At 48.8% G+C, this 12,703-nt stretch overlaps 1 protein-coding gene and 1 long non-coding RNA gene across 13 annotated transcripts in view; one reads left to right on the top strand and one right to left on the bottom strand.

The window, feature by feature from the left end:
* LOC118366348 (transmembrane and coiled-coil domain protein 3-like) overlaps nucleotides 1-10,087 on the top strand; it is a 46,367-nt gene extending 36,280 nt beyond the window's left edge. For all 4 annotated transcript variants that reach the window (XM_052492379.1, XM_052492381.1, XM_052492380.1 and 1 more), the window contains exons 2-6: nucleotides 4,609-4,764; nucleotides 4,858-4,965; nucleotides 5,124-5,794; nucleotides 7,648-7,783; nucleotides 7,930-10,087. In XM_052492379.1, the coding sequence (XP_052348339.1) occupies nucleotides 4,609-4,764; nucleotides 4,858-4,965; nucleotides 5,124-5,794; nucleotides 7,648-7,783; nucleotides 7,930-8,232 (1,374 nt within the window). In that variant the 3' untranslated portion in view covers nucleotides 8,233-10,087. The remainder of the gene's footprint in view (nucleotides 1-4,608; nucleotides 4,765-4,857; nucleotides 4,966-5,123; nucleotides 5,795-7,647; nucleotides 7,784-7,929) is intronic.
* On the bottom strand, nucleotides 5,916-7,638 carry LOC127914632 (uncharacterized). 9 transcript variants are annotated; one of them, XR_008089130.1, is made up of 3 exons: nucleotides 7,284-7,638; nucleotides 6,773-7,117; nucleotides 5,916-6,187 (listed from the first exon to the last, which is right to left on the bottom strand). It is a non-coding gene; the product is annotated as an uncharacterized LOC127914632 (long non-coding RNA). The 9 variants fall into 9 exon arrangements; XR_008089129.1 differs by having other exon boundaries at nucleotides 5,916-6,213; XR_008089128.1 differs by having other exon boundaries at nucleotides 5,916-6,239.
* Nucleotides 10,088-12,703: the final 2,616 nt, after the last annotated feature.

Raw genomic sequence — 12,703 nt, forward strand, 5'->3', positions numbered from 1 at the left:
TGCCTCATCATGGGTTGTTGTTACAGTGTGTCTGCCTCATCATGGGTTGTTGTTACAGTGTGTCTGCCTCATCATGGGTTGTGTTGCAGTGTGTCTGCCTCATCATGGGTTGTTGTTACAGTGTGTCTGCCTCATCATGGGTTGTGTTGCAGTGTGTCTGCCTCATCATGGGTTGTTACAGTGTGTCTGCCTCATCATGGGTTGTGTACAGTGTGTCTGCCTCATCATGGGCTGTTGTTACAGTGTGTCTGCCTCATCATGGGTTGTGTTGCAGTGTGTCTGCCTCATCATGGGTTGTGTTGCAGTGTCTGCCTCATCATGGGTTGTGTTGCAGTGTCTGCCTCATCATGGGTTGTTGTTACAGTGTGTCTGCCTCATCATGGGTTGTTACAGTGTGTCTGCCTCATCATGGGTTGTTGTGTTGCAGTGTGTCTGCCTCATCATGGGTTGTTGTTACAGTGTGTCTGCCTCATCATGGGTTGTGTTGCAGTGTGTCTGCCTCATCATGGGTTGTGTTGCAGTGTGTCTGCCTCATCATGGGTTGTGTTGCAGTGTCTGCCTCATCATGGGTTGTTGTTACAGTGTGTCTGCCTCATCATGGGTTGTGTTGCAGTGTGTCTGCCTCATCATGGGCTGTTGTTACAGTGTGTCTGCCTCATCATGGGTTGTGTTGCAGTGTGTCTGCCTCATCATGGGTTGTTGTTGCAGTGTGTCTGCCTCATCATGGGTTGTTGTGTTGCAGTGTGTGCCTCATCATGGGTTGTTGTGTTGCAGTGTGTCTGCCTCATCATGGGTTGTGTTGCAGTGTGTCTGCCTCATCATGGGTTGTTGTGTTCATCAGTTGTGTCTGCCTCCTCATCATGGGTTGTTGTGTTCTGCAGTGTGTCTGCCTCCTCATCATGGGTTGTGTTGCAGTGTGTCTGCCTCCTCATGGGTTGTGTCTGCCTCATCATGGGTTGTTGTGTTCTGCCTGCCTCCTCATGGGTTGTGTCTGCCTGCCTCATCATGGGTTGTTTGCAGTGTGTCTGCCTCATCATGGGTTGTTGTGTTCTGCCTGCCTCCTCATGGGTTGTTGTGTCTGCCTGCCTCATCATGGGTTGTTGTGCATCTGCTGCCTCCTCATGGGTTGTTGTGTATCTGCCTGCCTCCTCATGGGTTGTTGTGTATCTGCCTGCCTCCTCATGGGTTGTTGTGTATCTGCCTGCCTCATCATGGGTTGTTGTGTATCTGCCTGCCTCATCATGGGTTGTTGTGTATCTGCCTGCCTCATCATGGGTTGTTGTGTATCTGCCTGCCTCATCATGGGTTGTTGTGTGTCTGCCTCATCATGGGTTGTTGTGTATCTGCCTGCCTCCTCATGGGTTGTTGTGTATCTGCCTGCCTCATCATGGGTTGTTGTGTATCTGCCTGCCTCCTCATGGGTTGTTGTGTATCTGCCTGCCTCATCATGGGTTGTTGTGTATCTGCCTGCCTCATCATGGGTTGTTGTGTATCTGCCTGCCTCATCATGGGTTGTTGTGTGTCTGCCTGCCTCATCATGGGTTGTTGTGTTGCAGTGTGTCTGCCTGCCTCATCATGGGTTGTTGTGTTGCAGTGTGTCTGCCTGCCTCATCATGGGTTGTTGTGTTGCAGTGTGTCTGCCTGCCTCATCATGGGTTGTTGTGTTGCAGTGTGTCTGCCTGCCTCATCATGGGTTGTTGTGTTGCAGTGTGTCTGCCTGCCTCATCATGGGTTGTTGTGTTGCAGTGTGAGATGCATTCTTTTTCAGGGAGAGGGCGCTGGTGTGTGTGTATCCGCCCATCTGCACAACACATGTGAAATTGTAGTCTGACTGGCTTTAATACCAGCCCGGTTGAGAGGATAAATACTTACCTGAGTTTAGCATTGACCCGGGGACAGTCAACACAACACATCCCATATGTACATTTGTGGCATATGGTTGTGTTATGTGGTGTCTGTGTCTGTTCTCCTTCTCAGACTGTACGTGTTTGGAATACTGACTGAGACTCAAAAAAAATGTTAGTTACCATACTTGAATCCCCCCCATCTTCCAGATTAGATGAGGTGGGCAGGATGTGGTGTGTACTGTCTGTGTATGATAGATGGGACAGACAACATGTCAGTGCATGCTGTTCCTCATCCCTCGGGCTTGTTGGGGGTCATGTAAGGGTCAGCTAATTCTCTGGCCATGCTGACTCGATAATGTGTGTGTAGGTTCTGACCCAGGCAGAATAGCCTGGTTACTGACTGGTGGGGCCATCTGTGTGCTGGGCCTGAGTGGTCCAGGATAGAGTTTGTCTGTGGTTGGAGACCTAGTTAACTGGCACTCAGAGAGAGTGAGAAATGAGCTGAGCTTACACCACAAGAGAGAGAGAGGGGTGGGGAATCTGAGGATGGAGAGGAGAGAGGGGTGGGGAATCTGAGGATGGAGAGGAGAGAGGGGTGGGGAATCTGAGGATGGAGAGGAGAGAGGGGTGGGGAATCTGAGGATGAAGAGGAGAGAGGGGTGGGGAATCTGAGGATGGAGAGGAGAGAGGGGTGGGGAATCTGAGGATGGAGAGGAGAGAGGGGTGGGGAATCTGAGGATGGAGAGGAGAGAGGGGTGGGGAATCTGAGGATGGAGAGGAGAGAGAGGGGTGGGGAATCTGAGGATGGATGGAGAGCGGGAGAGGGGAGAGGGTGGGGAATCTGAGGATAGAGAGGGGTGGGGAATCTGAGGATGGAGAGGAGAGAGGGGTGGGGAATCTGAGGATGGAGAGGAGAGAGGGGGTGGGGAATCTGAGGATAGAGAGGGGTGGGGAATCTGAGGATAGAGAGGGGTGGGGAATCTGAGGATAGAGAGGGGTGGGGAATCGGAGGATAGAGAGGAGAGAGGGGTGGGGAATCTGAGGATGGAGAGGAGAGAGGGGTGGGGAATCTGAGGATAGAGAGGAGAGAGAGGTGGGGAATCTGGGGTGGGGAATCTGAGGATGGAGAGGAGAGAGAGCGGGAGAGGGGAATCTGAGGATGGAGAGGAGAGAGAGAGCGGGAGAGGGGAATCTGAGGATGGAGAGGAGAGAGAGCGGGAGAGGGGAATCTGAGGATGGAGAGGAGAGAGAGGGGGAATCTGAGGATGGAGGGGAATCTGAGGATGGAGAGGAGAGAGGGGTGGGGAATCTGAGGATGGAGAGGAGAGAGGGGTGGGGAATCTGAGGATGGAGAGGAGAGGGGGTGGGGAATCTGAGGAGGGAGAGAGAAAGAGGGAGAGAGAGGGGAATCTGAGGAGAGAGAGAGAGAGGGAGGGGTGGGGAATCTGAGGATGGAGAGGAGAGAGGGGTGGGGAATCTGAGGATGGAGAGGAGAGAGGGGTGGGGAATCTGAGGATGGAGAGGAGAGAGGGGTGGGGAATCTGAGGATGGAGAGGAGAGGGGGGTGGGGAATCTGAGGATGGAGAGGAGAGAGGGGGAGAGGGAATCTGAGGATGGAGAGAGAGAGGGGAGGGGAATCTGAGGATAGAGGAGAGGGGGTGGGGAATCTGAGGATGGAGAGGAGAGAGGGGTGGGGAATCTGAGGATGGAGAGGAGAGAGGGGTGGGGAATCTGAGGATGGAGAGGAGAGAGGGGTGGGGAATCTGAGGATGGCGAGAGAGAGACATGCTGTGTATGTGTGAATGAGTATGGTGTAATTGGAAGTGTGTGTGGTGCGACGTGTGAACCAGTAGGCTAAAGCTGCTGTTGCCTGCTTTATTAATTTCATCAGTTACTGTTGGACATGAGAAGGGGCCCTGACTCTGCCCTGTAAATTATAGATGAGGACAAGCTGGCTGCCAAGGTAACCGTGTAGTTATATAGTCAGGTTACAGACAGTCCAGTTGTACTGCAGGCATCTCAGGTTGGTTTATTACGTAATCATCCTCTGTCCCTGTAGTTAACAGTCAAAGACGTTTCTGCATCAGAGGCTGCGCCTGTAAACCCAGAGGCTACCAACTGCCCTAGCCACTCAGTAGAGCCATTAAAGTCTGCCAAGAGAGGAGACTTGGAGCTCTCTTTCATGCGTCTTTTGTCCTCTCCTCCTATCCAGTTATTTTTCTCAATGCCGGAATGGGTTAGAGGGCGCACAGACTCACACGTGCACACAGGCGCACGGCTACGCAAGAATGTGCGCAGACACACACACACACACACACACACACACACACACACACACACACACACACACACACACACACACACACACACACACACACACACACACACACACACACACACACACACAGACAGTCCTAGAAATGGAGCTTGTGTTTACATTACAAGAGATGAGATTATGATGACAGTGTATTACCGTGTGATAAAACAATTACCACTCAATAAAATGATCAATATCTATCTCACTAACTATAAGTTGCTATGAGATTCACCATGAACTTGGCTGAGCTCATACTGTCCTATCATACGTACATGAGTCATTTACTGTAGTGTAAATTCAATTGAAAACATTCTCTTTGAAGTGACATTCTCAATATCTTACATGTTTCTCTGTGTGTGTGTGTGTGTGTGTGTGTGTGTGTGTGTGTGTGTGTGTGTGTGTGTGTGTGTGTGTGTGTGTGTGTGTGTGTGTGTGTGTGTCCAGGCGGAGCGCGGCAACGATGGGAACAACATCCTCAGCCTCCCGGTACCGATGCGGCGGGGGGGCTCAGAGTCCAACCTGGTGTCTGACGGGGGCGTGGGCCTGGACTTCACTAAGGGCCGTCTGGCCATCGACAGCCTGCAGCAGAAGATACTCAAGGTGAGTGTGTGTGTTGCGCGCGTGTGTGAGAGCGCGAGAGCATTGGCCCATCTGTGTGTTAGTCTCTGTGTTGACTCGTTGCTCTCCCCCAAGGTGACAGAGCAGATCAAGGTGGAACAGACAGCCAGGGACCAGAACGTGGCAGAGTACCTCAAACTGGTCAACAACGCTGACAAGCAGCAGGTGGCACGCATACGCCAGGTCAGTCCAATTACATCCCACTGATTTCTCCTTTTATGTTGCTACATAACTGCATCTGCCAAGTGCGCTGAATGTTTACAAGCTTCTTTTTAAAGAAAATGCAGCAATTCTAGCAGTATCTTTAATTTGACCCTTTGCCTCTCCTGTGGGTCTGCCAGGTGTTTGAGAAGAAGAACCAGAAGTCTGCCCACAGCATCGCCCAGCTGCAGAGGAAGCTGGAGCAGTACCACCGTCGTATGAAGGAGGAGGCCAACGGGGCCAAGCACCCGCCCAGGGATGCCCGGGGGGAGGGGGGCAAGGAGGGCCAAAAGGACGGCAGCCTGCGGGACATCAGCTTGGCCAGCGCGCGCAACCCGGCAATGGACAAGGTCAAGACCATCGGCCCCGGGGTCTCCCTCTCGCCCCCCTTCTTCTTCAACAAGTCGCGGGAGTTCGCCAATCTCATCCGCAACAAGTTTGGCAGCGCCGACAACATCGCCCACATGAAGAGCTCCATGGAGGCGGGGCTCCAGGCGGAAGACGGGGCCCGGGCGCTGAGCGGCAGCGCCACCACAATTGCCAAGGCCAAGTACCCCAGCGACGACGAATGTTCCATAGGGACCTCTGTGTCGGCAGACTCCAACGGGAACCCGGCGGGGGGATCCGGGTTGGGGTCAGGGGGTGGGCCAGGGAGGTCGGACTCTCAGGGGAGGCTGGGGGAGGTGCTGGAGGAGGTCAGGGAGATTAGGGAGGCCCAGGCACAGCTGGCCGAGGACATGGAGTCACTGAAAAGACAGTTCAAGAGCGACTACAGCTTCATCACACAGACACTGCAGGAGGAGAGATATAGGTTGGTGCAGACACAATGGCATACACATACACACACACACACACACACACATGCACAAATCAATACAGCAAGCAAAAACACACCCTCATTTCACACAGACACATGAGTCTTCCTCCACACATGCACAAATCAATACAGCAAGCAAAAACACACCCTCATTTCTGGGTATAAAAGAACCTAATCTTTCAGACACTTCTCCCCATGAGTCTTCCTCCATACAGATGCACCAACAACATCCTCCATGCAGACGCACCAACAACATCCTCCATGCAGACGCACCAACAACATCCTCCATGCAGACGCACCAACAACATCCTCCATGCAGACGCACCAACAACATCCTCCATGCAGACGCACCAACAACATCCTCCATGCAGACGCACCAACAACATCCTCCATGCAGACGCACCAACAACATCCTCCATGCAGACGCACCAACAACATCCTCCATGCAGACGCACTGGCAACAACATCCTCCAAGACGCAAACATCCTCCATGCAGACGCACCAACAACATCCTCCATGCAGACGCACTAACAACATCCTCCATGCAGACGCACCAACAACAATGCATCCTCCATGCAGACGCACCAACAATGCAGACATCCCTCCATGCAGACGCACCAACAACATCCTCCATGCAGACGCACCAACAACATCCTCCATGCAGACGCACCAACAACATCCTCCATGCAGACGCACCAACAACATCCTCCATGCAGACGCACCAACAACATCCTCCATGCAGACGCACCAACAACATCCTCCATGCAGACGCACCAACAACATCCTCCATGCAGACGCACCAACAACATCCTCCATGCAGACGCACCAACAACATCCTCCATGCAGACGCACCAACAACATCCTCCATGCAGACGCACCAACAACATCCTCCATGCAGACGCACCAACAACAACATTCTCCATGCAGACGCACCAACAACAACATTCTCCATGCAGACGCACCAACAACAACATCCTCCATGCAGACGCACCAACAACAACATTCTCCATGCAGACGCACCAACAACAACATTCTCCATGCAGACGCACCAACAACAACATTCTCCATGCAGACGCACCAACAACAACATTCTCCATGCAGACGCACCAACAACAACATTCTCCATGCAGACGCACCAACAACAACATTCTCCATGCAGACGCACCAACAACAACATTCTCCATGCAGACGCACCAACAACAACATTCTCCATGCAGACGCACCAACAACAACATTCTCCATGCAGACGCACCAACAACAACATTCTCCATGCAGACGCACCAACAACATCCTCCATGCAGACGCACCAACAACATTCTCCATGCAGACGCACCAACAACATCCTCCATGCAGACGCACCAACAACAACATTCTCCATGCAGACGCAGACGCACCAACAACATCAGATGCACTCCTCCATGCAGACGCACCAACAACAACAACAACATTCTCCATGCAGACGCACCCATGCAGACGCAACAACATTCTCCATGCAGATGCACCAACAACATCCTCCATGCAGATGCACCAACAACATCCTCCATGCAGACGCACCAACAACATCCTCCACCATCGTTCTAGCTGTTTCACTTATCTAGGCCTGCTTCACTATTTCCCACCTTGAACCATAATCTTGTTTTTAATATTGTTCGCTGTTGATACTGTCAACTTAGGGCTGATGTATCAACACGCCTATGTAGAAAATGCTTCACACACCACAAACAGAGAACACACACACACATTGGTGAGGGAAGAGATGGACACATAGGTTTGCTTTGGAATTGAAGCTGTGCATTCAATATTAAGACTTGTCATTCTCTCTCCCCTTCTCTCTCTCTACCTAATAGGTTTGAGCGGTTAGAGGACCAGTTAAATGACCTGACAGAGTTGCACCAGCATGAGACCAGTAACCTGAAGCAGGAGCTTGCCAGCATTGAGGAGAAGGTGGCTTACCAGGCCTACGAGAGAGCTAGGGACATCCAGGTATGTACACACACAGACACACACATCTACAAACATGCCCTCTACAAACATGCCCCTTACACATCTATCGAAGCTGAATATGGTCAGTAACTTTAAGCCTGATTGTCAAATGTTAACTGAACGCTTGTGTTTTTCTGTGTTTACAGGAGGCTCTGGAGTCGTGTCAGACGCGTGTCTCTAAGCTGGAGCTCCAGCAGCAGCAGCAGCAGACGGTACAGGTGGAGAACACAGACGCCAAGGTGCTGCTGGGGAAATGCATCAACATCATGCTGGCCATCGTCACGGTGATCCTGGTGTGCGTTTCCACGGCGGCCAAGTTCACCGCGCCCCTCCTGCGGAGCCGCGTGCACCTGGCTTTCACCTGCATGGGTTTGTCCCTACTGGTGGTCATCTGGAAGAACTGGGAGCACCTGCAGTGTGCCCTGGAACGCATGCTCCTCCCACACTGAGCTAGACTCCTCCCATGTTAAGCTAGGCTCCACCCAGTCTGAGTTTGTCCCCCTCACAATGTGGGTTTGGCGCCTCCCACACTGAGTTTGGAACTTTGGAACTCTGTGATGTTGTCATAGCGATAGATTAAATGGGGCGGTGTTTACAATGTAGCCTTACACCCCAACACCCTCGTGTCTCTCCTCCTCTCTGTCTTTTGGAGTTTGGACAGAACTCCTTGAGGGAAATTGTTTCCAAACGATGCCAGTGTGCCACTACAGTACAAATTACAGAAAAGCAAGACATTTGGGACTGACCAATCAGATGGTGGCTTCAGAGGAAGCAGGACCAGGCACATACAGTATTATTGCGGACACTGATCTTTGTGTGGTTGTCAATCTCAATAGGACATTGAACTGGACTATGCAGGTCATAAGCTTTTGTATAACCTTTAAGAAAAACAAGGGGTCCGCCGATTGGTTCCTCGTCTTTTGCGGAGTCGTACTTGCGTCACCTTTATTACACTAACACACTGAGAGTATTAAAAACGAATTCTCCCAGAAGACCTCTGGTTCTAATCCACACACACTCTCACTCCCATCCCCCATGATACACATTCATCCACACACACACTGAGAGGAATGTGACTTGTGTGTCTGTGTATGTACAGGGGGTGGGGGTGTTCTCCATGTGAGAGCGCTTTGTCTGTGTGTACCTGTACTGTCAAGTGATAAAATGTTTTATAATTGGAAAAAGAAGACAGGACAATTTTATTTTATTAATTGTTCTCTCGTGTGTGTGTGTGTGTTTGTGTGCACCTGTGTGTGCCTGTGTGTGTGTGCCTGTGTACCTGTGTGTCCCTGTGCCTGTGAAGGGTGGTTCATTTTTTTACTAAGGAATGTGTACTGGTATACGGGTTTGTGGATAAATGGTGTCTTATGTACTTTATATAGTCTATTAACAGATGCAGTGGAACTGCCACGGGTCTAGTCTATAAGGGGTGAATTCACCCCAAGAGTTACGTGTTCTCTCCCATAGGAAATACATAGACTGACCCTTTAGCCGCTAACATGCTAACTGCGAGTGATCTCATCTGGCAGTCTGATGGACCTGGGGGGGGAAGTAACCTCAGACGTGATACACACAAACCTCATTTGTGATTCATCCTTTAATATTGATGATAATGTCATTTTCGTGAAATAGGAATTAAGTGCTGTTCAGAATGGGCTGAACAAAGGAATTGACTTATACCAAATGTTTCAGACAGATTTGAACACTACGTTTTATGCGTTTTATCTGAAATGTTTAATATTCTTTGCCTTTTTACAATGAGAACCGAACAAAATGAACATCTAAATGCCTTTGATGCTATCGTCTGATTGGACAGAGATGGGAGGGGTAGGTGGGAAGTGAGTGATGCAGCTCTGGCCCCACCCACTCTGTAAGCTACTTATCACTGTGATGATTATGATGATGATAGTGGCCAGGCCTGATGCCTTTTCAATGCAGCTTCTGTGTTAAACCTGATATTTTCTGTGCTTTGGTCTCTGTCTCTTTAAAAAGCCAAATTTGGGTCTATGTGGCTGGCTGGCACCTTGTGTAATATGTCATGTCCTGAACCATTGATATTTACACTGTCCATTGGTTACTCAACAGTTCTGGCTCTATCCCAATTCCTGAATCTATTCCCTGTGTCTGGAGAGAGAGCCATATCCCAGATTCACAGCCCAGGGCCTATAATTCCAGTGTCTAGATTCCGTTATGTTATCCCCTCGCAGTAGCATTGCACGCTGTTGGGTTTAATCCGGTAATGGTTTTCCAAAACACTTTTAAAAATGAGAACAAAAATAAATTATCTTTTTCTAGAAAAATTGAGTCTTTTATCATAGAGCTCTTCTCATTTTTATCCTCTGAAGATTCATCAGAGTATTTCTGCCCTGAACTGATCTCTTGATCCGGTCATCAATTATACTTTATCTACCAGAGATGATGATGATGCAGGGAGTGAGGGCTCTGCACAGAAGGTGACGTTATTAACCTTTTAATCTGTTTGTCAATATGTTCTGTGTAGTTTCATGGCTGTGGGGAGATGTTTTAGGTTGGGGGTGCTGTCGACAGGGGTGGGGAAGTATTTTTCTGTGCTCGTACAGTGCTGTCGACAGGAGTAATAAATTACACATTTTAGATTACACACACACCGTGCATTCAAAGTATTCAGACCCTTTGACTTTTCCCACATTTTGTTACGTTACAGCCTTATTTTAAAATAGATTAAATTGTCAAATTTGTCTCAAGCTACACACAATACCCCATAATGACAAAGAGAAAATAAGTTTTCAAATGTATTCAAAATAAAAAAAACAAATCTTATTTACTTAAGTATACAGACCCTTTCCTATGAGACTAGAAATGGAGCTCGGGTGCATCCTGTTTCCATTGATCATCCTTGAGATGTTTCTACAACTTCATTGGAGTCCACCTGTGGTAAATTCAATTGATTGGACATGATTTGGAAAGGCACACACCTGTCTATATAAGGTCCCACAGTTGACAGTGCATGTCAGATCGAAAACAAAATATTTAACCTTTATTTAACCAGGTAGGCAAGTTGAGAACAAAACAAAAAAAGAATCAAGCCATAAGGTCGAAGGAATTGTACGTAGAGCGCCGAGACAGAATTTTGGCGAGACACAGATCTGGGGAAGGGTATCAAAAAATGCCTGCAGCATTGAAGGTCCCCAAGAAGACAGTGGCCTCCATCGTTCTTAAATGGAAGAAGTTTGGAACAACCAAGACACTTCCTAGAACTGGCCGCTCGGCCAAACTGCGCTATCGGGGGAGAAGTGTCTTGGTCATGGAAGTGATCAAGAACCTGATGGTCACTCTGACAGAGCTCCAGAGTTCCTCTGTGAAGATGGCTGTCCTTCTGGAAGGTTCTCCCATCTCTGCAGCACTCCACCAATCAGGACTTTGTGGTAGAGTGACCAGATGGAAGCCACTCCTCACTAAACGGCACATGACAGCCCACTTGGAGTTTGCCAAAAAGCACCTAAAGACTCAGACCACGAGAAACAAGATTATCTGGTCTGATGAAACCAAGATTGAACTCTGGCCTGAATACCAAGCGTCATGTCTGGAGGAAACCTGGCGCCATCCCAGCATCATGCTGTAGGGATGTTTTTCAGAGGCAGGGACTGGGAGACTAGTCAGGGTTGAGGGTAAAGATGAACAGAGCAAAGTACAGAGATCCTTCATGAAAACCTGCTTAGGACCTCAGACTGGGGTGACGGTTCACCTTCCAACAGGACAACGACCCTAAGCACACAGCCAAGACAACGCAGGTGTGGCTTCAGGATAAGTCTCTGAATGTCCTTGAGTGGCCCGGACTTGAACCCGATCGAACATCTCTGGAGAGACCTTACAATGGCTGTGCAGCGACGTTCCCTATCCAACCTGACCGAGCTTGAGAGGATCTGAAAAGTAGAATGGAAGAAACTCCCCAAATAGAGGTGTGCCAAGCTTGTAGCGTCATACCCAATAAGACATGGCTGTAATCTGCCAAAGGTCCTTCAGCAAAGTACTAAATAAAGGGTCTGACTACTTACATAAATGTGATATTTCAGTGTTTATTTTTTATAAATTTGCTAACATTTCTAAAAACCTGTTTTTGCTTTGGGTAGTGTGTGTGTGGATTGGGGGGGCAGTTTAATCAATTTTAGAATAAGGCAGTAATGTAACAATGTGGAAAGTCAAGGGGTCTGAATACTTACCCTCAGCACTCCTCTCTATCTTATGAACCAAATAGCACTGTACACCATTTTGCAACAAACCACTAGTCTGAATGTTATTGTGAAGAAGCAGTGACCAGTGGCATTTGTTTAGCTTAAATCTAGTGACATTAATAATGTGAACATGTTTTGCATACAGTGAGGGTGTTCAAACGATCTTGGGCATCATTCATGTTTTATCCAATTCCCCCTGGGCAAACTTAATTATTTAGCTTGTACTCCAGTGCGTTTTGAAGTACCCTGTTTCTGCCAACTCCCATCAACTAGCTGGCAGCAGCTCCCAATGTCTGGGAACTGGGAGCTTCATTAAAGCAATGATAATGCACATTTGGTGTAAGAGCTGTTTGAAAAGACTGCCTGAAATTTCTGCCTGTTTTGGTGGGATGGAGTTTTGGCAATTGGTTAATAGAGCAATAAGAAATAGTTCCAAACCTCACTGCCAATTACAGCTAATTTGACATTGTTACCTCTCCAATCAGACCACTCCCAGACAATCCTGGCAAAATGATTGCTTGAGAAACGGCTCTTTTACCAAGAAGCTTTCTTTTTGACCATTGTTTTAAATTAAATAAAAATCAGTGAGGTAGTTGTTACACAAACGATTTGATATTGAGATAAATATAGCTGCATTGGCCCTTTAAACCATCTGCGCTGTGCCACTGTGCTCAGTGTGTATGTGCTTCCACTTAGTGGTGAGTCTACA

Source organism: Oncorhynchus keta, chromosome 33 (assembly GCF_023373465.1).
Source record: "Oncorhynchus keta strain PuntledgeMale-10-30-2019 chromosome 33, Oket_V2, whole genome shotgun sequence".
Taxonomy (NCBI): domain Eukaryota; kingdom Metazoa; phylum Chordata; class Actinopteri; order Salmoniformes; family Salmonidae; genus Oncorhynchus; species Oncorhynchus keta.